Raw genomic sequence first — 26,775 nt, forward strand, 5'->3', positions numbered from 1 at the left:
CTCAAATACTGAACCATCTCATCTCAAATACTGATGAGTGCGACGATGATTTCTGAACCGATTGAACTATCTAATCTCAAATACTGATGAGGATTTTTTAACCAAATGATACATCTCATCTCAAATACTGATGAGTGTATTAACTGCTATTTCAGACCTGAACTGCCATTTCAAACTCTGTGCTACCATTTCAAACCCATTTCAAACCATTTCAAACCCAAAATGGTTTCGATGATTGTCTTTTCAGAAACCAAAAAATCAGCCGATCATCAGCTAAAGATAATGAATTGAAACCCGCACAGTTAACCAATGTTTTAAGATTCGTTTGTGGATTCCGCTGACCAAGTGATAAGTTCTTGCTTTCTAAATGCGCGTATAGATAAGAATACCACCACTAGCTTTTAATTGTTCATGTGCATGTTCAGTAATTAACAAAAACGCGGAACCCACTTACAGTTTGCGGAATCCGCTTATGTTTGCGTATTCCACTTACATTTGCGGATTCCACTTACATTTTCGGAATCCACTTACAGTTGCGGAATACAGAACAACTAGCTATTCTTGTCTCTGGAATCCAGAAAGCGAGAGACACAAAAATGTGCGCCTATCCATTTCACAGTTTGGTCTCGTAATGATAGGCCGTAGTAGAAGAAAACTTTGATGAGTTTATTTATACTCATTTAACCGGTGTGGTCTAAAATGATTAGTTCTGCTAGCATCTCAATTTTGCTCAGATCACCTTGAGGATACGGGAAGATTAGTTTGGCAGAGCAATTTGGCTGAAAAATCGAAGAGCTGGTTATCAATTAGAAGACCGCTTAGATCTTCTTAGGAAACGATTTGGTATTGCGCAGAGTAGGAATAATTTTTTCTTCTTCTAGTCAAACCAATTACCTAGAAAACGAATGTCTTGCGATGCCAGCGATGGCGATGATCATGATTAGGCCAGCTGGTAGTAGTAGTTTCAGAAATTGCTCAATTTACTTCAATGAAGATAGAGCATTGCAATTTAAATTAGGCGATTCCATAGTTTAAGGAAACTACTTTATTGTTGTTTTTATTCCAACATCTTTTTTCTGCTTATTCAATAGCGCGTTTTAAATTACGTGATAACGGGTTTTCCAGTTTCTTAAATGTTGTAAAAGAGTCACAAAAGTTTTGGTTTTTGAAATTTCTTCTGAAAGATAGGCAACACTTTTCTCTCAGCTATAAGAATTTTGACAAAAAATCCGCTTAATTGTAAGCTTTTCAATCGTATGATAGGTTGAGCGTATGAAACTTGTTACTGGAAATGGTGTGATTTTTCAAACAATACAAAATTTCCTTTTATACTGTATTTTTGAAGCTGTTATGATACTTAATTTTTGGTCATCTCATTGTTGGTCATCTCATTGGTGGTGATCTCATCTCTTAGTAAACATGGAGGGGGGGGGGGTCGAGAAAAACAAAATTTTTCAACCAATCAAATCTGATTGCAGTATATGCCTTACTACTTGATATTGTCATTTAGTTGTTAGATTGTTCACTTGGTCTTTTTAGGGTAGAATTGGTCACATGGGCCCACATTTTTGATTTTAAAAAGCTCTCATTTATAGTAACTCAATTAGCTGGCGATACACTGGCCTAAAAAAGAAATGTTTGATATTTTGACTCCTTTAAATTAAGCATATCACGCGACTGAATTAAAATTTAACACAATAAACCCCGAGTTGAGAAGGCCTAGTGATGCATGTAAAGGAGTCGGTGCAATGCGGGTCAACCGAATGTCCGCTTTGCGACCCAAGTTACGTCGGTCGCCGAAATGTTTCCTTCCAACACGGGTAAATCCAAACCGAATTGGGTCAAAGCAATTCAAATAGGTTGAATCTACGATGGAGAAATAGGGTCAAAACATGACGAATAGGATTAACCCAAACCAAATAGGGTCAATACAAAATTTGACCTTTTTTTAAAAATCAACCCTATGTTTTCAGTTTTTTTGGCAACCCAAAAAAATCTGTCAACTTAAAACTCCTAATGTGTGACACAAGCGCGAATCTATGATTTTTCTAACGCGGCCGACTTATGGAAAAAAAGTAGCAAAAAATTGAAATCATTTAGCAACAAAACTAAAAAATTAAAATTCAGAGAGCGGAGAAATAGAACAATTTGATAAAAAAGTTGTTACATCTTTGTCTATTTGCATGGTTATATTAACTTTATTAATTTATCAAAGCAAATTTTATTTCGTCTTCAATCCTTTCTTCTTTGTATTTAGATTTACTGTTTCTCAAACTCTTTTTTCTTTCTTTCTTGTATCATCTGGTCATTGTAGAACTCACCAAAAATCAAGGAAAAGAATTAGAGTTAGTTCTGAATGTCTAAAACTTGTTTTAAAACATGACTTTTAAGTACTTGCATAGTTCTGATGAAGGTAATTTACCTGAAAATTATAAACGAAAGATATAATTGACCTCCATGCTCCGGTGCTCACTTTTTTGTCCTGTTTCGATGGAAGTCGCGTTGTCAAAATATGGGTAAGCCGCGTACATTTCCATCATCTAGTTCTTGGACCTAAGAGTCTTTGAAATTAAAGGAAAAAGAAAAGTCAAGGTAAAATAAGTCATGGCTATGACACAGTCCCACCCCATTTGCGAGAGTAGCAGTTAGTAAAAGTAATGTGTACGCGGCAATGAAGATAACGTGGTAAACAAGGTTGGAAAATCTGTTGATCAATAAAACTTGTATAAAGCAATCAAAGAAGTGAGATGACTGGTAAAGTTACTGGTGACAGATAAAGCAAAAATTGGTTAACGAATATTAGGAATTGTGGAGAGTACAAAAAGATAAGTAAAGCCACTGACAATCATTCTTTGGGGAAGAGCCTGGACAGTTTAATTACTGGCCGTACCATTTTACCATGAGGAGTCTGGAGTGTCACCGATCTTACTGTTCCGTCGCTGGCTGGGTGATGCTCGAGAACTTTAGCCAGAGGCCAAAGATCCCGTGGGGTATGATCTTCTAACAACCAGACAAGTTCAACGTTTGCCAAGTTGTTGGAGGTCGTGTTCCACTTAGTCCGAGCTTGCCCTTCTGGAAGGTGCTCACGGACGAAACAATTCCAAAACAGTTGAACAAGAAGCTGCGCATTTTTCCACGATTTGGAAAGAGTGACAGACTTGTTCAGAAAATTGCAAGGGGGGTACATTATTTGATGGCCTACCGAGAAAGAAGTGGTTCCGGCTGAGCAAAAATGGATCAGTTATGTCCGCTGGAACGTTAGATAAAGGACGCAAGCTCATGCTGAATTTGATTTTGCAAACCAAGTTGTTTGATTTCGCAAACGAAGGAGTTATCATGCCGTGTTTGCAAACCGATAAACTTATGAGAGACAATTTGAAAAGTTTACTTAGTCGCTCCCAGCTGCCACCAAAATGAGGCGCACCTGGCGGGTTGAAAACCCATTCTATATTTATGTCCACGAGCGATAGTTTGTCTTTGAAATCAGAACTTTGAGCTGAGTTGCTTACTGAGCTCTTCAGAACTTTGTTTGCACTTGCAAAAGAAGATCCGTTGTTCGATATGAAATTTGTCGGCTCGCCTTGTCGACAAAAAAACTTCTGATGCAATAATTGTGCTGTCAGTAGAAAAATCAAAAGGTACTTCTGAGTGATCCGAGCGTAAAATCAAGCAGGCGAAGAGAAAAATGTATCTCAAATATCGATTGTTGTTATCGTAAATCGGGAAAAACCTATGAAGTCCAGTCCAGTAGTGTGAAACGGATAATGACTTGCTGTCGGTAATCGATCTTTTGGCAGGCCTGCCATGAGGGGTGCTAAAACTTCCTGCAATAATCTATGACAAGATAGGCAGTTTCGTAAAGTCTGTCTGACAGTTAGACGACAAAGAAGGATCCAGTAGTTTTCCATGAGAATACTACGCGTTAGCTCATTTCAAGAAAGACTGTTCACTATGTGGCCGTTTTTTACAAGCAACTTGACCATGTGGTTTGATACATCTAGAAAAATGGCATATCCAGAGGTAACCAAAAATAGTGCTTTGGTAAGCGACCTCGAGCGCGAATACGGTCGTGGTTGTCGATGTACAGGCACCAAGTTCGAATTTTAATTGACAGAGAAACTTGACCATTCTTCTGTAACTCAGCGTATTCTACCGCGAAGTCAAGTTTTTGACAGATTTCTATTAAGATTTTTAAGCTAGTCTATTCATGTTTTTAAGTTAGTCTTACAGATTTTTTAAGTTAGTCTAAGCTTTTGCATGAGGAGAAAATTTTAATTCAGAACTTTGCTTCTTAAGTTTGTCGACGGCCAAGTAGCAGAAAGCAACTGAGCGAATGAGCCTGTTCCAGTTGCTAAACCTGAGCAGTTTGAGCGGGTGATATACTTGAACGGTAAAATTATTAGCCACCATCATCTGAACTGTTGTTTGATTTAGTTGAAGCAGGTTTTGTTGCGGCCAATGAGATTGATCCTTCCAAAAAAAACCGGTGGTCCCTGCAACCAGCGCGACAGAATTGTCATATGTCCAACGGTTCAACCTCGAATGCCGTCATTCGCCGGATTTTTTTGTTGGGACATAATTCCAATCGTGACGGTCGCAGATATTCAAAATCTTGGCTTTTCGGTTTGCAACGAAGATTTTGTGTCGAATTTGAGGTGTTCTCAACCAGTACAGAACAAGAGTGCTGTCTGATCAACATAGTTGATTGAGTTTTTTGTAATCTGACTCCTCAATGATGAAATGGACCATTTCCGCGCCGTAGACAGCTGCTTGCAGCTTTAAGTTAGGTATCGCCATTCTTTTATTTGCGCGACTCGAGCTTTACCTATCAAAATTTGACCGACACGGTGTTATCTTTGTAGGCTATCATGAGTAAAGCTACCGCCGAGAGCGCAAACTCTGAGACGTCTCTGAAAACGTGGAGATCTCTAGATATTTTTTTGTTCCCTTGATTAAGCTTCGAGGCACGTGAAGTGCTTCAAAAGTTTGGTGGTCGTTTTTTCATTCAATGAAGTCTGGAACTGACGAAGGTTCGATTACTTTGTCGCATTTGGGGCCATGGCTTCAAACTGATTGAAGTATTTTTCTCAACTGATTGTTTAGAGGTGCTACAAAACCGGAAGGTCAAAGATTGAAGCACAAACGTCAAAAAAATCCGTTGCTTGATTTATTTTTGGGCTGAAACTTTAAAAAAAAGTTTCTCATCAAGTGTGTAATTGACGGTAATCGGGTTCCATGGAAGTCCAAGAACACGTTGCTGCTGCGGTTTGTAGTTCTCTGGGTCCACACGTAGCGCTGAATCAATCAATTTTAGCAACGACTGGTCCTTTGTTTTCCACTTTGTGTGGTTTAATCCTCCAAACGAGAGGACTTTTCAAATATCAGGCAATATCAGAGGAGCTTCATCTGGCGTAGATGTCGATATAATTAAATCATCCATGTACATTTTTCTTTTGTTTTGTTATTTTTGTCATGAGGGTAGTTATCTCTAAGTTCAAGTGCGCAACGACGTAGTGCATAGCACGGAACACATCTGTAGCTCCGAAGATGTGACTCGTCTTTTCGTTGTTCTAATTTTTTCCTTTATCGTACCATAGGTATCGGAGAAAAGCTCTAATTTTAGGATCGACCTTAACCTGCACAAACATAGCCCCCATGACTGCAGAAAGGGCAGCGCTGTTTTCCCTGAAACGGTGCATGACACCAGTAAAGTTGTTCAAAAGATCAGGCCCGCTGAGAAGGTTCGAACTTAAAGACTTTCCAAGAAAAACAATAGACGCATCAGATAGGCGGTAAACTTTGCCCGGATTGTTTTCATTTATCACCGAATGATGAGGTAGATACCAGATTACAGTCGCAGTGCCGAGCATTGAGTTAACTTTAACAGCATATCCCGTGCTTTTTCGACGATTTCGTTGTACTTTTAATTTAAAATATCATTTTTTTGAAGCCTGTTGTTGAGGGATTTAAGCTGTTTTTATGCAAGCCAACGATTATTGGGCATGAAAGTGTCTGTTTTCCAAAGCAAGGCAATTTGTTAGTGTCTATGAACAAGTGTCGTGGTATTTTCGCAAACAGTCATAGCTCTTTTTCCTTGTTACACATAGATTTCTTAGTTGAACCAATTACGTAACTGTCTATTTTCATCCAGTCTTGAACGTTTTTGAACAATTTCTTGTCAAGGTGAGAGTGTTGATGTATCTCTGTCAATTTTATATTTGACTTATTGTTGGGTATAACGCAATGCTTACCAGCAACAGTCCAATGGTACGTTTTTAGTTTCCTTTACAATTTTGTTGTATTGATTAATCTCGATGTAAACGATGGCAAAAATTGGAGCAACTGAATTGTCTTCAATGTTCGGGAAAGTAATGTGTCGTGAGTTCACCGTCACAGTTTGTTCAGTTGTGTTGTGTGCATTGGAGTCATGCTGAATGATGGAACTGCAATGATTTCTGCCAAAACAGTTTTGACAGGTGAGATTTAAATGAGCGGATTTGCGCAGACCAGTATTGAGCACACCTGATCTCTTTTGTGATATGGTATCCACCAACGGACACAGAGGCAAAAACGTTACGCTCAAGACCTAGTGTTTGTGCGGTTGATTCCAATATTGCACTTTGAAAGCATCCACTATCAAGGCAACCATTTTATTTTGACTGATCGGTCTCGCGAAGACAATTGAACAAGAAGAAATGCAACTTGTCACTTTCCAGTTATTCGAACAGTTTTTGAAGAAGTGTTTTGTTTCTCACTCTTGTACCTTTATCTTCATGAAGGAGTGTATGCTGTTTTCCACTGCATTCTTTGCAGGATTTATCCGATGAACAATCTTTGATTGTAAGTGCTCCTAAGCAATTGAAACACAGATGGTGCTTTTTGACATGCTCTCGTCTGAATAGAATTTCCAAACCGCGACTTCAAATAGTTGCAGTCTTCGTTTTTGGTACAAAACTTCACAAACTCTCTGTTAGAACTTCCATGTGAATTATGCTTATCAAACTTTCTGTTTTGATAAGAAAAAGTTGAAAAATTGTTATGAAAATGGCGGTTTTTTATGAATTGGTTTCTCCCAGAGCCGAAGTGATTATTTTCACTCTGATCGAACGTTATTATCGAAAAGTTCGACTGGAAAAAAAGTTTCGCCTTCAGGCTTGAGCATATATGTGCGTCCAAACGAATAAATGTTCAAGATTTGGTTTAGATTTCGCATTAATAATAGTATATCTGGGTCGTTATGGCCAAACTGGATAAAGAAGTTTTGCAAAAACCAAATTTACGTTTGTTGTAGAACAAATGTCATGAACAAAGTATAGCTCCTTGAAAGTGCCTACTAGAGTAGAAAGAAACATTGATAAATTGATGTACGTTTCAAGTTGCTTCAGACTAGGTGATCTGAAATTGTTGAGCCTATGAAGGAAAGATTTCACTGTTCTTAATGGGTTGCCGGATGATTTTTGTGACGAATCAGGGCTGTTTTAAAGGTGGTTCCATTGCAACTATAACCACTAATGAGTTGGGCAGCCTCGCCTTTTAGCAGTGATTGTAAGTGAATCAATTTTTCGGTATCACTCATCCGTGCTTGATCGATGATGGAGTTGAAAACACCTAACCAAGGTAGCCACTTTTGAGGATCACCGTCGTAAGTTGCAGTCTGTTGCTTAGGTACTGATTTTTTGAAGCAAAAAGACATTGATTCGTGAGCAAAAGTCGGGTTCATGTTCGAATCTGTTACTTGTGTGTTGTTGAGAAGAGGTGAATGCTGGTAGTGTCCAAATGGCGATCGAAGAGTTATCGATCTGATCAAAAGACTTTTGAGAAAAAAATTCAGTTGGGTTTGTCTTTATGTCATTTGAATTCAACGCAAAACAGTTCTGATTTGATTCATAAGTAAAATGTAAGTGGAACAAAGATGCAAAAAATGCGAACGGTGGTTCGAGAGCAGAAGTTGTTAAAATGTCAGGTTCTGAGTTGAAAGTGACAAAGGTCTTACAATGAGTTTTTATTGGAAATTTTCCTCCATAGGTAGAACTATCTAAAAATACGTTGCGGAAAGCAGTTCACCCGATGCCCAAAAAGGGAAATCAGTAGACTTTCCTTGAGTTTGAAGGCTCGTTAAAGGTGTTTTGTTGTTTTGGTTTTCCAATGGTTTTAGCTTAAACTGATTGAAATCCAAGCTAAATTTGCAAATTGCTTGCTTTTGTATTTAAGCACAAGGATTTTAATTCACCAAGTTTGTCTCTAACAGCAATCATTTCATAAATTGATTTAGTGATGACCGTATAATCATTAGCAATGACAGCGTTGATAATTACAAAACGTACCTCCTAATTTACTAACCAATCTGCAAGAAAATTTTCGTTTTGCATCAAATTTTTTGTCCGTAAATGCCAAAAACAAGTACAAAAAGCAAAAAGAAATTATAAATTATACAACGAGTAAAAATGAAACATGATTTTGATTGCTTAATTCAAATTACTACTCAATCAAAACTAGAAAATTTTATAGAGCGTTGTTCGGAGTTTTCACAAGAAAGGATAAACAAAGACTCATTTGGGGCAATGATGTATGTAATCTAGCTGCCGATATGTACCACAGAATATAGGATTGCTTCCAAAAAACCCACGATTTTGAAACTTTGGTCGAAAGCCCAAAGCAATAGGTATAAGAGAAAGGTGATTGACGGAAAATCACTCATTTCGTCTATTTCATTTACGTGGGTATTCCAAATTGAGCGTTCAAAAAAAAGAAAAGAGGATGAGGATTAGGTATACTTTTCACTGCAGAAGCCGGTTTCAAGGTACTCAAAAAATAAATTACAACAAAATCGAAGTTCGGAGCATTCGAAATTTTAAAAAACTTTGCAATATCGTTTTGAGGTTTATATTTTTTGCGGACTCATATACCACCCATCGCATTTAACTCGCAAACATGTTTATATGATAAATATAGACAAAACATTGAACAAAAAAAAAGAAACAAAACTTGCCAACCGCCAGCAAGACACCAGAAAATTATATAACGACAAATCATGTATCGAACTTTTTTTCTGCCACCAAACAGATTGAACCAAATTACTTACATTTTCACAAGTCATCATTATACTGTAACAATAGATCTGAAACTTAATTCAGAAACAGAAATTGCCATTCAAAAATAAAATATACCAGTAGACCCTGGTATAAACTGCAGTTCAAATAAATAGTTGAAGATCTCAGTGCCACTGATAGACATGGTATCGATAAATTAAGGATCATATATCTTTGGTAGACTCTAATGAAGCTTTTTCAAGACTGCATGAAGTTTTGATAGTGAAAAAAAATCATCGGTTGCTAAACCAGTTCAAAAAATTTGTTACATCAAAATGGAGCAAAAAATATCAAATGCAAACAACATTCAACCAACAAGTTATGAGCCAAAACAATAAATCGTTTTACCAACAAAATTTTAAGGTTGAAGAAGTAATCATTCTAAAATTTTAATCGAAATGTACAAAAAATTAACAGGTTCAGATTTAAAAAACGACGATCCAACTTAAGACGCTAAAATAAACAAATTTAGTGAGCACTTTTCTATCTTTGGCAAAAACATTCGCTGCAAAATTTGTCTGGCGAAAAACAAGCTTCGCCCTCAATCAAGTTTGTTATGTAAATTAGAAAAAAATTGGAAAAAGATTTTAAAACTTGAAACTGATATAAAAGCTCGACTCATACAACATTAAAAAGGTGTTCGGAAGAAACTACAGCCTGTGTTTCTCAATTGTTGACAGCGCTTTTTCAAAATATTATAGTGCCAGACTTACGGAGTCATAAAAATTGCAAAAAAAACTCCAGCACACGAAGAACATAACAAAAAATATCATCCTCGTTCTTGACCAATTCCTTCTATAACCAATTGTTGGCTAAATTTTTTACCAGCTCATCTTCAAAAGATTGATTAAATTTTTGACAGAGTTGTTGAGTTCAATTTAAAACAGTTTGGGTTCAGATACAAGCGTGGCACTATCGATGCTCTGTATCACTGATTGAGGAAAATAGTGTTCAGCGGAATTATCAATACATTTTAACCCAGAGCACATTCATAGATGTGAAAAAAGTTTTGACATAGTTGACAATGTTTTTTTTTTGATGGATAGATGCAAGTCATACGGACCTAAGGTGCCTTTTTTCTAATTTATTGAAAATGGTTTTAGCAAACAGAAAAAATATGCATACAACTCAAGAAAAAATCAAAAACTGAAAAAATCAGTTTTGGTTTCCCACAGGGGTCATGATTGGATCCACTTCTATTCATTTTTTCAAAAAATGATATAGAAATATAGTCCTCGACAAGTTAGAAACATGTTATACAATGCTGATGATGCAGTAAAAAGCGACATCTTTTTAAAATTGTCTAAAAGAAGACCGCCAAAAAGTCTCAAACGAAACCAACTTTTGGTTAGCAAGCAAAAAACTAATCTTGACACACCAAAAACTAAAAGTGGGCTTTTTCGTTAAAAAAGTCATCTTTTAAATTTTCTACATATACAACAATAATTGGCTAAAAAATAGGAAAACTCGAAAATATCGAACATTTCATCTTGAAAAAGTTAAAGGTAACAAAGTATTAGTCAAAAACCACAAAACTTCCTAAGAAAAAACTAAGCCAGTACTGTGGGCCTCTTCTATGTGGACTGAAAAAAATTTGACTATAAAGAAACAGCTTCCTTTTGCCTATAATTTTTTATTTTCTGCAAAATGAAGTCGTCGTTCACGCATCAACTGATAGAAAAAAATGAAACACCTAAAAATAATTCTGAGATGTCTTATAAAAATTAAAGGTTACACATAAAGAAATTTGAATCATTTAAGCAAATATGTCAGTAAACTGAATTTTTCTACTGTTGAAGAATTACATAACTATGAACTGCTAAAAATTTTGTGCAAAGTAATACGGAGTGAATTTATCACTTGGAAACAATTCAAATTTTTTGCTTACACAAGATTTTATAGAGGTAATTTTGGTTCGTTTATTGGTTTTGATCAGAAAATTGGCTCTAAAAATTAAACTACAGCGGTCCTAAATATTTTTCAATTGAAAGAATTGCGTCAATGTCTCTCTCAACTAATTGCATTAAAACAATTTCTTCATCTGAGTTCAAATATTGCTGTTTCTTTTCTTTCACCAGACCTATCTCTCTTTGAAACAATGTGATCAAAATATCACAACAATCTGTGTTGTAGGGATTTATATACATTCCATTGATTGCAAAATTGGCAGCTTCCCAACAGAATAAGTTAACTGGAAGTGAAGTCGATGAGCAATAGTGGGCAGCTTCAAGGCATTTTTCGGTTATCTGTGACCGCTTCTCTGCCAGAACAGATACTGTCTCTACGTACAAGTTGTTTCGATAATCTGTCAAAAGCGTTTCTATTTCGCTTGTGAATTTCTGGATTTGTGACTCCACGGTGAATATTTCTGTGAACGCCTCCTTCAGCTGATCAGTTCTCTAAAAGGAAAAAAGATTACCATAATTTGCCACCGAAGGATTATTTTTTGTGGACAATTATTTGCTAAGAAACCCGGTGTTTAAAATGAACGTCCGCTTCGTTCACATGTTTTGATTGCTGAAGTGTCGTAGAGATCAGCAATTTTTCCATTTTCACATCGAATAAAAAAGCCAAAACTTACCCTATCATAAATATTCAGGATGATTGCGACTTTTTTTAGATTCTGATTTGTCAAATTTTTGCCGTATAAAAATCTAAATTAGTAGATATCAATTGTTATGAGATATATGCTGATTGTCGAAATTACTAAAAAAACATACCTGGTGCGTGCAGCTGTAATTACCAATTAGGTGAAACTTTCCTATTGATTTCAGTCGCTCTAGATTTCGATAGTTTGGCTTAATTAAATATACTTGTCCAACATTCAAACGATCCCTAGAGATCAAATCGTTCGGAATCTGGTCACGATTCCCTGTTTCACTAATTTCACTCCCATAGCGTAATTTTTGGTGCTCTAATTTTTGAATTGAAGTCGTACACACTTCAATGAGCGTTTTATAACCCATAAAAGATTTTGTGTTGAAAAATATCGAAAATTTTGCAAGTATAACACTGAGAAACAAAAACTGGCAGTGAGTGAGACTTCCGGAGGTAAATATTGATGAGATTTTGTAGCACAACTTGCAATTTGTAAGCAACAAATCGCAAGCATCTTTTCTTAGAGCTACTGCTTGTTCTCGGTGACCACTTTTCAAATACTGAGTGTACTCTCGGAATAGAAAATCATACGCTTTAGTGTTGAATGCGAACCGGTCATACTCGTTATCATCGTCTTCAAGATCTTCTACTGCGTCTATCATTCCTTTTAAATCTTTCCAAGTGTACAGGACCTGGACAGCCTCGATTGTGGTCTCTGTTGGCGATGGCATTGATAGTGGGTTCTCACAATTGGTGAGTGTCTGTTGAATGAGGCATTTCGAGAAGCTACTAATGTCAACCACGGATTCTGAAGAGCGCGTCAAACTTATAAACGAATCATTTGATAATATGACCTGCCGTTTAATAAATAATATCCGCATCAGATTTTCTGCAATCATGTCCATTTTATTCCCAATAACTACTAAGAAAACAGAAATGTTCTGCTTTTGGCACCAATTTAGTGCTTCCTTTGAACAAGCTTTTGCTATATTCGAGATCACGAAAACTGTCTTGTCTCCGTTGAACGTGTAACGTTTTACTCCATCAGTCGAGCTCCAATTTAGTCTGGGCTCAACCAATTCTGGCTTCTTCAGACAATCCAATTCCGGAATATTGCCAATAATCACAGCAATACTGGTTTGTTGACAACACATTTCCAAAAACGACGTGATATACTTGGAGAGATGACTTAAAACTTGAAAATTTCTGACGCGTCTTGTACAGAAAGAAGGCTTTCTATTGAATAAAAGAGCGGAAATTTTCTGAATGTTCGAAACAAAAAGATTATTTTGTCGGGGTTTTATTTTACAGATATTCGAAGGAAGTGAGGAATATATATGCTTGGAATTGTTGTTCCGACTTTCGATACGAAAGTAACGGAATATTTGTGCTCGGGGTGGGGTTTTTTTTTCTTCAGACAAATTTCGACTTTTTAACTAGCCATTTTTGACGGATTTTTTTTATATCATTCAAAAGGTATTGTTGTCCTGAGCTTAAATTTGAAAAAATATTTCACTTGTGATCATTTTTCGTGGAGTTACAAGGGTTTAAAGACTGCCATTTTGGCCAATTTGGGACAACTAACGCGCGATATATTTCGCGCTATTAACGCGTAAGCGGAGAGTTAATCCGTCTTAGAAATCGTTCCAAATTGGTTAAAAGAAGCTTATTTGCCATAAGTGATTTGTTACAAGTAGCGAAATCTATCCTCTTGTACTTTACATGGCGTGTGGGGGGATGATTTTTTATTTAAAAATTTCAAATTTAAAAAAAAAATTCATTTTGTTTTATTACTTTTATTTTTTTAATGTTATTACTGCTCCATAAACCTTAAAAGGCAGTCGGAACATTCAGGGCTTCGCCCTGATACGAGCAGTCTTGTTGTTCCGACTTTCGATACGAAAGTAACGGAATATTTGTGCTCGAGGTGGGTTTTTTTTTTCTTCAGACAAATTTCGACTTTTTAACTAGCCATTTTTGACGGAATTTTTGTATATCATTCGAAAGGTATTGTTGCCTTGAGCTCAAATTTGAAAAGATATTTCACCTGTGATCATTTTTCGTAAAGTTATGGGGGTTTAAAGATTGCCATTTTGACCAATTTGACCAATTTGGGACAATTAACGCGCGATATAATTCGCGCTATTAACGCGTAAGCGGAGATTTAATCCGTCTTAGAAATCGTTCCAAATTGGTTAAAAGAAGCTTATTTGCCATAATTGGTTTGTTACAAAGAGCGAAATTTATCCTTTTGTACTTTATATGGCGTGTGGGGGGAAAGCTTTCATAAAAAACTACAATATTTAGAAAAAAAAATTTTTTTTTCATTTTGTTCTATTTCATATAATTTTTAAATGTTATTACTGATCCATAAACCTTAAAAGGCAGTCGGAACATTCAGGGCTTCGCCCTGATACGAGCAGTCTTGTTTGCTTTGTGGTATAAAAAAATTTGATCACAACGAGCTCAAATATTTTTCTCTTTCTTCGAAAGACGGAACAAAAAATGTTCTTATTCAATTTATTCCCCCACACGCCAATGTGAACTGTTTTCTGTTCTTATAATGGGACCGAATGGTTTGCATTCCTTCAAATTAAAACTTAACAACCCGCCAATTATGCTTGGTTTAAGAACGCAATATATTATTCTTAATATCAATCATAGCAAATTGGCCAAAATAGTAAATTTACAAAAATTTGCCACAGGTGAAATTTTTCTACAATTGAGCTCCACATAATAATGTTTTTCAGATGCTCTACAAAATGATTGTCATTATATCCTAGTAGAAATATCAAAAATTGACTGAATAAAAAAATAGTCCAAGCAGTGGCGGATTTAGGGGAAGCGGGGGGGGGGGGGGGGGGGCGGGGGAGCAGACGTTGTCTCTTCTCAGGGATTCGACCCCCTGCCGACCCAAAGGGTCCCCCTTTTGGTACTATTTAAGAAATCCATTTTTTGGCCGACCGACCTTAAAATTTTTCTAAAGGCGCCTTGGGTGCCAATATATAGTAACTTTGAGGGGGAGCGCGCGCCAAAAAAAACGCAATTTTTTTTTCTGAAAATTTTACAAAAAGTGCCCAAAAACGGCTTTTTTGACCAGATTTTTCAAAAAAATGCATGCGGCGCAGACAATTCGGCCAAAACAGCGTCTTTTTAGTGCTTTAGGAGAGCTCCGAAAATCAATTTGGTCGACTAAAAAAAAAGTCGTCAAAATTTCCGAAAATTTTTTAAAAATCCGCCCCCCCCCCTCGAGAGAAAATTCTAGATCAGCCCCTGAGTCCAAGCATATTTATTGCATTTCTTCTTCGAATTTTGGAATAACAAACCGGCCCAAGCATAAATCATCCGTTTTTTCGAAATACGAAACAAAAACCGAATTTGCCCACATTTCTAGGCATATTTAAGGTTGTTTTGTCAAAAAATTATGCCCTTTGGTTTTCGCCCCCCTTAAAACTTTGCAAATATAAGACTTTTAAAAAATTTCATTTTGATGGTTTCCATGATGAGAAAGAGCGAATCAAAACAAGTGATTTAAATATCAAAAGTCGCAAAAAAGCATAGAAAGCCTCACAAATTTTGAACTGCATACAAAAGCTCTTTTTCTTCAAGAACAGAGCTGAAAAAATCATTGTCAGCTGCAACAATGGCCAAGTTGGTGGTTGCACGAGTCACTGCCATATGAAAGCTTTTTCTAAACTCTGTGATACTAGAGTTGACCATTTTTTCGAGCAAAATAACTACAGTTCCAAACTCGCTTCCGTTGATCACTTTGGTTGACTCCAATTGAATGACTTGTAAATGTGTGTTGCGCTCACCATGTTTCAGCTTATAAGAAAATGAATTCATCGGAACTTTTCTGGTCTCCAAAAGGGAAACGATTTTCATTTGGCTTCTTGGTGAAAGGAAATCGATTACAACAAGAATGCTTGACATAAATTGCGACAATTCAGCAAATCTCATTACTGTTTCAACACATTTTTGGAAAAACTGCTCAGTTTCAGAACCACCTGCCGATTCAACATAAACAATCTCTGGTGGATTTGTCCCGTCTAGATTGTGAGAAGGTGAACCGTTCAATTCATTCAGAATGTCACCGGTGTTTATGTTTTTGACAATATTCTTTGAAAAAGTCTGCATTTGTTTTGTAGACCGCATTGCATGTGATAAGGCCACTTCTGTGAGTTTGTAGCTGTGTCTTTCAATAGTAAGTCTTTCCTCCTCGGAGGAGAAAATAACCAGGTGAGCGTGTTTGTCACAACAAAGTTTTACCAGTTTTTGCATCGACCTGTTGATTAAGGGATCTTCGTCAATAAAAATTATGCCCCGTCCCATATTCGCCAGCGCTTCAGGTAAGTCTAGTTCCGTCCAAAATTCAATATCTGAACCACCCAACAATTTTTCAAGCTTAGAAAACAGAATACGAGCTCTTCCACCTGATCCGTCACATATAACTACGCGACTCCCTGTTTCTCCTTTTTGATAGATGCGCTCAGCCAACTGAGCTAGAAAAACCATAAGCATTGTTTTTCCCGATCCTTTTGCTCCTTTAACATTTAAGCGCAGCGGCTTGTGTTCATTTGAAGAATTTGTCAGATTTTTGAAAACTCTACCAATTATGTCCAACTGTTCTTTCGTCCAAAGAATAACAGTTGTTTTTTGCCTATCTGCTTCTTTATAAAGTGTCTTTGTGGCTTTTACGAGATCTTGTTTGCAGCTGATATCTTCTTCTGCTAAGGTTCCATCAAGCTGCTTTTCAAGCCAACCTTCTATTTCATTTGTTTTCACTTGAATAGATTGAATACCATCCGAGGAAAATCTGTGATGGATCAGAGCGCTGTTTCCTTCCATGGAGTTCAAGGTAGCAAGAAAGGCTACTAGTGTGTCGAATTTTTCAGTTTTTCTCATAATTGGGAGTTCCAGGATTGTCTTTTCCCATTGCGAGGCGAAGTCGTTAAAATGCGACTTCTGAAAAACAATCACACGATCAGTGTGCCGATTAGTGTGACGATGAGTGTACCAACTGGTGTCCTCGGCAAGTTTGGCAATCGGCGATTTGAATCCGGGAAGGTAGCAAAAGACTGCGTGAATCGGAACTTCATCAACTGTCTCTAAGCTAGAGTTCTTCCCAGGTGGGTGTTCAGAGCGGCTATTGTAACACAATAAGTAGCGAACGAAATCAGTGTGCTTTCGCATATCCAACAGCAGTTTTTGAAGATTTACTTTCTGCTCGTTTTTCACGCTAAACACAAAAATGCCTTTGGTTGGATGTGCAACTATCATGTCAATTTCTACGCTACCAGGCCCCCCTTCTTCAAAAATGTGACTTCCGTCAACATTTGGTAGAATGATGAGTCCCGAATCCTCCGTTGAGACTTCGTTCACAAACAGTTTGTACAACTTACTCTCGCCTATTTCGCCTTTTTGGAGTGACTTGTAGTGTTTCTGAAGTTTTTTACTCAGCTGCTCATTTCGTATCATTATTCGCGGGATTCTCACACATGGTATTGACGTTTTCTTTCCTGGATTTTTCCAGTCTGGGTACTGGCTTTCCATAAACTGTTTCAAGGAACCATGGTCGCTGAACTTGACTTTACCTCCGCCAGGCCATTGGATTTCTAGCTTTATCAGCTCTCGCGTCAACTTCTGTAATTGAACTTCAAATTTAGCTACCTTAGTGGAATACAGACTAGCTGGACTAGAGTAAGAACGTACAGACGCTCTAGGTTTGACTTTTACATGTGTATTGTCTGAGTTACTGTTTTCAATCACATTTATGCCAGTCTCATTGTACGAGGGAACTTTTCTTAGATCAAAATCTAGGATTTTGCTTACAGGTTTGACTTCTCGTCCGGGTAATTCTTTTCGACTAAGTGTTGCGTTGGGGGGAGATACACTGGAACTCGAAGTACTTTCGGTGATCGCACCGGAGTTGCATCGTATCACACGTTTTGATGTCATTTTTTCTTCTGCTTTGCTCCAGACATTTTAAAATTGCTGCACATATTAATTGACGAGTTCATCTAGCCCGAATTAAAACCTCACTAGAGCAAGAAAGTTTACCATACATACCTTAATTTGAAAACTGTCCAAAAATTTGAATCAATTGTACTTACGGTTCTTAGAGTTGTGTTCATCAAAAAGCGAGCATAAAATTGGTTAAATTGCTTTCGGAAGCAACTGAGAGGTATGAAGAGTAGATACGAACATCAAATTTTAACAAGCGTGTCCAAGAAATTTTTTAAGGCCAACTTGTGGGTAATGAAAGGGTAAATAATTCGCAATAGTAGGTAATTCGCATTTTTGCTGACAATTCGCAATGGAGCGAAAAATGTCTATTTTCTGACCAAAATTTCTTGACATCAAAAAAATCTCCCTGTTTTGGTGGTCTGAGCAATAAAGCGTTATTAGTCCAAAATAGCTACTTTTGGTTTCCTAGAACTTTAGAGGAATTGATCTTCTGATTTTTTCCAATGTTTTTATGTTTGAATCTTCAATGTGGGATTTCATAGTTCTGTCAGATACAAACACTACGATCACCAAAAACGCTTGGAACAGAACAAACCATGCTATGATCATGCGTTCTGTTTTGAGTGAAGACAATATGAAATCGTAATTAGATCAAAAATTGGAATAGTTGATAACTCAAGTCTGCTTTCTTTTTCAGCTCAATAGTTTGAGCGCTGTACATATTTTTGTATTTTATAAATCCACTAGCGTTCATCAATCTCTTTTGTGGTAGACCGAGTGAACACAAACACGTTAATTATATGATTGGAAACTTACAAAAAACATTGATCAAATGGTATAAAAGTCCAAGTCTATTTTATCTAGAAAACGCATAAATTATTGGTTACACTTGATAAGTTAGAAAAAAGCTAGAAAAACCAATTGTTTACAACTTACAAACAAGAATAGCCCGTTATTATGCAAGTAGCTGCTCAGTGTTCGGACAATAGTTTTGAAAAGTACTCCAAAAATTTTTCAAACTAGTGTCACTTTTAGGTCGTGGTGTGATAAAAGGCTTTGAACAAAAAACTAGAGAAACAAGCATTTTCAAATATCATCATAAATAAGCAAATTGATGAACAATTTTTGAAGAAAAAGGAGAGGAAAAACGAAAAAAAAATTCTTAACTGTTTTGCACTTTTTTTGATTTTTTGAATTAGTTGATTCCAAAAAGGCGCTAAAATTTTCAAAAAACGAATGGTAATGGAGTAAAACTCGGTTTTTAAAATTTAATTAAAATTTTTATAAGCTTTTAACTCTTAAAATAATCTATGCAAAAACTGCTCGCTCGCTCTTTACTCGCTCGATTTAAGACGAGACACCAAAAATGTCACAAAGGTTTTTCTCAACACTGGAAAATTTTTTGGAAATTAAAAAAAAATTGTTCGAATTATGACTGTAAGGGCTTCAATATGATATATCTCTCAATTTTCTCTTATAATTATTTGTGTTAACTGATTTTGCGTGGAAAACAAACAAAAAAGAAAGAAAACTAATTTTAAAGCTCAAGAAATTGATAGCTCCAAGATTATGTAGAAAAATCAATTTGGAGCAATTTTTCGAAAACTTGCCAATCAATATACCGTTTTTCATTTTCAGTGTCATATCTAAAATCTTCAAAGCGAGCCTAATATAATGTAGATCAATAATTTTGGCATTTTTAAACTTTAGTCCAGAACAACAAGTATTGGCAATAAACCTATCATTTACCATATTGGAAATTCATTGAATTAAATTCTTTAAAACGTTTGGAACCTACAGTTCGATATCTGTAATCACATGTTGTATCACAGTCTATTGATTGAAGTTCAACTTTCATGTTAATGAAACACCACCAAGTTTGTCTGATTAAACTAACGTTCCCTTTCAAATTTTCTAGCATACTACCAAGCCAACAAACTATTATTTTTCTCACTATCAGGGGAAAAACTTCGTTGATCAAGTGTAAAATTCCGAAGAAATCAACTTTTTTTGCTTAATTTTAACGTTGGTAAATGTTGATTTTAGCCTCTATTAGCTTTTCTATTATAAAATTAATGAGTGGTAGAGAAAACTAAGTGGTAGAGAACTAATCAGGTTAACAAGTAACATCTCATCGTAGTGTTTGAATTGACGAGCACCTCATTCGAAAATCTTCCACTACGCTCCTGCTGATATCTCTCAGTTTTCTTAATCTCAAAAAATTGAAATAATTGGTGGAAAAAACGCAAATTTTGGCATTTTAATTTTAACTTTTGTAAGCTTTTAACTCATTAAAATAAACTATTCGAAACCTGCTCGCTCGCCTTACTTGCTCGATTTAAGACGAGACACCAAATACTTCATTACGGTTTTTTTCTTAACACTGGAAAAAAGTTTTGGAAAATTCAAAAAATCGTTCGAATTATGACTGTAAGGGCTTCAATATGATATATTTCGCAACTTTGTCTAGTGATTATTTGTGGTAACTGATTTTGCATGGAAAATCAAAAAAAATAAAGAAGAGTAAAACACATCCGAATACAAAATGTTTGCCCATTTTTCAACAGATCGGAACAAAAACATCAATTTTCTTGCTTAAAAACTATGAATGATTTTTATCTGCTCTGATCACGGAATAGAACTGCTTCGACTGTCTTTTTATTGTCCTAACGAAAAACGTTTTAAAACGACGCCAGCTGTTTTCAGACAAAAGTTGAATTTTGCGAGAAATAAGTCATTCTAATTTGTTCAATTTGGCAATTTTTGAAACAAGTTTTATTGCAAAACTTGGTCGAACGCAAAATATTATCAAAGATGAAAATATAATTTCGAACTTAAGAGATTAATAGCTTCAAGATGAAGAAGAAAATCAGTTAAGAGCAATTTTGCGAAAATTTGCCACTCAACAATGTACCGGTTTGCGTTTTCAGCATCATACATGAAAGCTGCGAAGCCCGAATAATTTAATCCAGAACGTTATAAATTGGCAATTTTAAACTTTAGTCCAGAACAACAATAAAACCAGTAATGTTTGCCAAATTGGAAATTAATGGAAATAAAAACTTTAAAACGTTTGAGCCCAACGGGTCGACATCTTTGATCACAAATTCTATCACAAACTATTCTTTGACGGCCGATTGAAATGTTAATGAAAAAGAAACCAAGTTTGTCTGAATAAACCAGTGTTCCACTTTGAACTTTTCCCCTTTAGCCAACAGACTATTATTTTTCTCACTATTGTTCGTACGTATTCAAGAGTATATGTCTGAACAACTCAATTGTTTGCTTGGTTTTAGCGTTGATAAACATTGATCTTAAACCCTATAAGCTTCTCTTTTAGATTTTCTATTATAAAATTAATGAGTGGTAGAGAAAAAATGAATTAACATCACATCATTTTTTTTTGAATTGATGAGCACCTCATTCAAAAAACTTTCACTATGCTTCTGCTATTATCTCTAAGTTTTCTTAATCTCAAAAACTCGAATGGAAAAACTCGATGCACCTCATTCAAAAAACTTTCACTATGCTTCTGCTAATATCTCTAAGTTTTCTTAATCTCAAAAACTCGATGCAAAAATCAACGCGCACTTACGCACACACTCACACACACGTTCGTACACACACGCGCGCGCTTTAAGAAATATGAAGTTTTCTAAGATTTTGCTGTCTAGGTTAACTTATATGTTGCTTCTGATAGCTTTTGTCATTGAATTTAAAAAACCTAAATTGCAATGAAAATACTTAAAACACTCCTTTTTTACATGTTAAGTTTTAAGTTTTATAGGCTTTTAAAAACATTTAAACAAGCATTACTAATCCTGCTTGCTCGCTTTACTCGCTCGAAATAAAACGAAACACCAAAACTTTTTCAGGCTGGTTTTTCTCAACATTCGGAAGTTTTTTTTTGAAATTTTCAAATGTCCGTCGTATTATGGCTGTAAGCGCTCGCGCTCTAATATGACATATCACGCAACATTCTCTTATGATTATTTGTTTGTAGTAATTAGTTTGGCGTGGAAAACAAAAAAGAAAGAAAAAAAAACTAAACACATTCAAATACAAAGTTTTTCCACATTTTTATGTCAATTTTTTTAATCAAGTTTGTTTCTTCAAAACTATGAATGAAAAAACACTGCTTTTTCTGTTATTCTCACGGAAAAGTTCTGCTTTGACTGCTTTTAGTGTTCCAATGAAAAATGTGTTGAAAATGAAGCCAGAAATTTTCAAAACATTAGAAATTTCGGAGAAAAAAGTAAGTAATTGTAATTTGTTAAAGTTAGCAACTTTTGAATCATCTTATCTTGCAAAATCTGGTCAAAAGCAATTTATTATCGAAGCTGAAATTATATTTTTGAGCTCAAGACACTTTTAGCCTTAAGAATTTTTAAAAAACATTTCAGTGCAATTTTGCGACAATTTGCCACCGAACATTGTATCGTTTTGCGTTTTCAACATCATATCTAAAGACTTCAAAGCGCGATTAATTCAATCCAGATTATTAAAGTTTAGCAACTTCAATTTTTAGTCTGGAACAACAAAATTTGGTATTAAATTCACTAAATTTACCTAATTGAAAATTAGATGAAATGAATATGTTTCAAGGTATGAACTCAACGGATTGATATGTTTGCTTACAAGTGCTGTGACAAACTATTATTTGTTGGCAGATTTAGATGTAAATGCAAAACTACCAAGTTTGTCTGAATACATTAAAGTTCCACTTTAAATTTTTTTAGCATACTGCCCAGCCAACAAACTGATTTTTTTCTTCCTGTCAGGGGGAAAATCTCGCAGTTCAAGAGTAAGTATCTGATTACTCAAATTTTTTTGCTCATTTTTAACGTTGATGGGTGTTGATCGTAAAATATTTTCCTTTTCTCTAATCAAGTTAATCATTCAGAGACAAAATGAATCAAGTTAACAAATTAACATATCACGTTTCATTTGATTCGATGAGCACCTCATACGTAAATTTTCCTCTAGAATCCTGCTAATATGTCTAATTATATTCTTAATCTCAAAAAACCAAAATTTTTGGTGTACAACGCACAAACACATGCCCACTTACTCGCACACATGCCCTCAAACTTGCGCACACACAAGCGTGCGCGTTTAGAAACACACCCAAATCTAAGATTAGGCTACCTATGTTAACTTACATATTGCTTCTGATAGTTTTTGATATTAAATTTAAAAAAAAGTTTTAATGAAAGTTTTAAAAAGCTTGTTACTTTGTAAAACTCAGTTTTACGTTTTAAGTTTATTTTTTATATGCTTATTAGTTATTCAAATAGGCTTCTTTAAGCCACTTGCTCGTTTTTTTTTGCTCGAATTGAAACGAAACACCAAGAATTTCAAACCGGTTTTTCTGTCCACGTGGAAACTTTTTTAAAGTTTTCAAACGTGATTCGAATTATGGCTGTAAGGGCTTCAATATGATATATCACCCAACTCTCTCTGATGTCTATTTTTTGTAGCTGATTTTTTGTGGAAAACAAAAAGAAAGAAAAATAAAAACACATCCAAATATAATGTTCTTCCCCTTTTTTTTAAATGCTCGGAACAAAAAACGTAATTTTTTTCCTTTAGAATTATGAATGACAAAAGACTGCTTTTATCTGCTCTCATCACAAAAAACACCTGCTCTGACTGGTTCATACTGTCCTAATGAAAATTGTGTTAAGCTGAGGCCAGCTATTTTCAGGAAATTTGAAGTTTCACGCGTAGTAGTTTATTCTAAATTTTTCAGTTTGGCAATTTTCGAATCATCATATTTGGCAAACTTTGTCGAAAACAACAAGTTATCAAAGAACATATTAAAATTTTGAGCTCAAGACGTTGATAGCCACAAGATGATGCGAAAAAAAATAATTTGGAGCAATTTTGCGACAATTTGCCGCTCACCATTGTCTTGCGTTTTGCGTTTTCCGGATCATATCTAAATTCTTCAGAGCGCGAATAATTCAATCTGAATTTTAAACTTTGGCAACTTTAATTTTTTGTCCAGAAATACAAATTTCGGCATTAAAACCACTATAATACCAAATTAGATATTAGATGAAATAAATTATAAGATAAAATAAATAAATTAACGTTCGAACTCCATTCAATTTTATTTTTATAAGCTTTTAAGTCATTAAAAAAGGTATTGTAAGCCTGCTTGCTTGCTTCACTCACTCGAATTAAGACGAAACACAAAAAAAAATTCAAATCGGTTTTTCTCAACACTGGGTACATTTTTTTGAAATTTTCAGAAGTCGTTCAAATTATGACTTTAAGGGCTCTTATATGATATATCACTCAATTCTCTCTGATGATTTTTTGTGGTAGCTGATTTTGCGTGGAAAAAAAGAAAGAAAAACTAAAACACATCCAAATGCAAAGTTCTTCCACATTTTTCACATGATTGGAACAAAAAACTTCAACTTTATTCCTTCAAAACTATGAATGAAAAAAGACTGCTTTTATTTGCTCTTATCACGGAAAAACTTGATTTGACTGACTTTTTTGTACTAATTACAAATGTTTTAAGAACGACGCCAGCTCTTTTCGGGAAACTTGAAACTTCGTGCGAACTAGTTCAATTTAAAATTTTTAACCTGACACTTTTTGAATCATCAAATCATGCCAAAACTGGTCGGTAGCAAAAAAATTATCTAGATGAAATTATAATTTTGAGCTCAAGACATTGATAGCTCCAAGATGATGTAAAAAATCGATTCGGAACATTTTTTGCGAGAATTCGCTACCCAATAACTTACCGTTTTGCGTTTTCAGCATCATGTCTAAAATCTTCAAAGAGCGCATAATTCAATTGAGAACATTAAAAGTTGGTAATTTTTAGTTTTAATCCAGAACAATAAAATTTCGCTCTAAAACCACGTATAGTTACCAAATTGGAAAATAGATAAAAATGTTTTTATTATTTAACGTTTCAACTCGAAAGGTAGATATCTTTATTTACAAATTGTATCACAATCTACCATTTGACGACCCATTTACATGTTAATGAAAAACCACCATAGTTGTCTGAATAAAATAACGTTCCCCTTTAAACTTTTTGGTATACTACCGAGCCAATAAACTATTATTTTTTCACTATGAAGGAAACAAGCTCGCTGCTCAAGAGTGAAGATCTGAACAGCTCATTTTTTTGCTCAATTTCAAAGTTGATAAAAGTTGATCTTAACTTCTTATTGGTACAAAAATGGATCAAGTTAACAATTTAACATCCCCCAGCCCCCCCCCCCCCCCCCCAATTTTATTTGAGTCGATGAGCACTCAAAATTTTTTTTACTATTCACCTGCTCTGCTGATATATCTAATTTTTTTTATCTTGAAACTTTTGGTGGACATTACGCACAAACACACACCCACACACAATCGTACTCACACGCGAGCGCACTTAGACATATACACATATCTAAGATTATGCTTTCTATGTTCACCTATATGTTGCTTCTGATAGCTTTTGAAATAGAATTCAAAAAAAACTAATTTGCACTTGGCTTATAAGGAAAAATGAACATATGGTTGTTTTGGAAGTTTCAGCCGAAAAAAGAGAATGATTTTTTGACTCGTATTGCTCAACTTAGTTACTTTCATCTGAACTGAGCTAATTAAATTGATTTACTGACATTTTGTCAATTCAGTTGACATATAGCTTCATTTTCCAATTGTTACTTAGAATCTGGCCCGAACAAAGACGAGCAAGTTGTTTGCAAAAGAAAAACCGACTTCATAATTTTCAGTTTCGAGTTCTCGGAAAAACTTTATCTTCTTTTTCAAATTGGTCCTTTTTTCATTTTTTGCTTGTTTTCAATTGAAAACTACAGCAGGTTTGTTTCAAAAAGAAATACGAAAATTACGCAAAAAAAACGTGAAAGATTTTTAACTTTTGGCAATTGAGTTTCAGGGATTAAAATTGGGCGCTATAAAAGCAATTAGAGTTGATACAATTTTCTTCAATTGAGTTTTATGGGTCAGATGAAAATAATCAAGAATGAAACACACTAAAATTGCTCAAAAAAGCCGTTGAGAGTTTTAATTTCAGGAAAATAGGTTTGTTTTTTAGATTTATGTTCTAAAAAACCTACCGATTCAGTTTTTATGCAAGATTTAGTTCGATCACAAAAAATCTTAGAAAAAAAAGAGCTTGAGCATACTTCTAAGATTTCTGCATATAATGTATGGGTATATTTATCAAACAAAACCACAAAATTACTGATGTATGCGCATTCTAACAGCTTCGCTTATTGAAAATCATGCGTTCCAGTCGCCAGTGGATTCAGGGGGACTCAGCGCCAAAATATACTACTAGGGGAGGCGCGCGCTGAAAAAAAGAGATTTTTTGTCGAAATTTTCCAAAAAGTGTCTAAGAACGCCTTTTTTGGCCTGTTTTCAAAATTTTGTCTACGGCGCAGCAAATTTGAAGCCAAAAATAGTGTTTTTAGGGCTTTGAGAGAGCTCAGAGAATCATCGGCCTAAAAAAATTGATAAAAATCAGTTAAAAATGAAAAAGTTAGATTTTTTACTTGCGGTAATTTGTGTATATAAGAAATTTGTAAAGCTAAACAATAAAGTTAATACTGAAGAATTTAATTTTTAGATACTCGAAGCAGCTAGATACGTCACACTATTAACTTTTGCAACATTGTTAACTTTTGTTTAAAAATAAACTGAGTGACTTACCATCAACATTCTTGCGTTTTCTTGTTGTTAAAAAAGTCAGTTTAAATTGAGAAAAGTTATGATAGAGTTTTTACATGCAATTTTTGTGTATAAAAGAAACTTGTAAAGCTAAATAATACAATGAAAGTATTTATTTCCTTTCTGATCTAAGAAACCAAGAATGCTACTGCAGGCACCAGACAGATTCCTTTTCAATTTTGCCACAACCCGGTCTGAGACCTAATGCAGCGTGTTAAAGCAATCCCAAATGTTCACCTAAACGTTCTAGAAAGGTTTAGAAAAGAATTAGATACGTTTGGGGAATTACAACAAGCGCAAAACTGACAAGTTTTGTAAATATATCCTATTTCCAAACACAAAGCTCGAAAATTGTAATATGTTTGTGATTATTAAAATCAAGTGAACGAATTTTCGAGTAAAAGTTGAG

At 35.1% G+C, this 26,775-nt stretch overlaps 1 protein-coding gene across 3 annotated transcripts; it reads right to left on the bottom strand.

Moving 5' to 3' along the window:
• Nucleotides 1-10,889: 10,889 nt before the first annotated feature.
• Nucleotides 10,890-26,606, bottom strand: LOC134842382 (uncharacterized). Of its 3 annotated transcripts, none has more exons than XM_063858691.1 (5): nt 26,525-26,606; nt 17,801-18,073; nt 15,259-17,728; nt 11,810-12,902; nt 10,890-11,488 (listed from the first exon to the last, which is right to left on the bottom strand). In XM_063858691.1, the coding sequence occupies exons 3-5, from the start codon at nt 17,643-17,645 to the stop codon at nt 11,048-11,050; spliced, it is 3,921 nt and encodes a 1,306-aa protein (XP_063714761.1). In that variant the 5' UTR covers nt 17,646-17,728; nt 17,801-18,073; nt 26,525-26,606; the 3' UTR covers nt 10,890-11,047. The 3 variants fall into 3 exon arrangements, with proteins under 3 accessions (XP_063714761.1, XP_063714762.1, XP_063714760.1); XM_063858692.1 differs by lacking the exon at nt 26,525-26,606 and having other exon boundaries at nt 15,259-17,330; nt 17,520-17,728; nt 17,801-18,812; XM_063858690.1 differs by lacking the exon at nt 26,525-26,606 and having other exon boundaries at nt 17,801-18,812.
• Nucleotides 26,607-26,775: the final 169 nt, after the last annotated feature.

The sequence above is a fragment of the Symsagittifera roscoffensis genome, chromosome 3 (assembly GCF_963678635.1).
Source record: "Symsagittifera roscoffensis chromosome 3, txSymRosc1.1, whole genome shotgun sequence".
In the NCBI taxonomy this organism is placed as follows: domain Eukaryota; kingdom Metazoa; phylum Xenacoelomorpha; order Acoela; family Convolutidae; genus Symsagittifera; species Symsagittifera roscoffensis.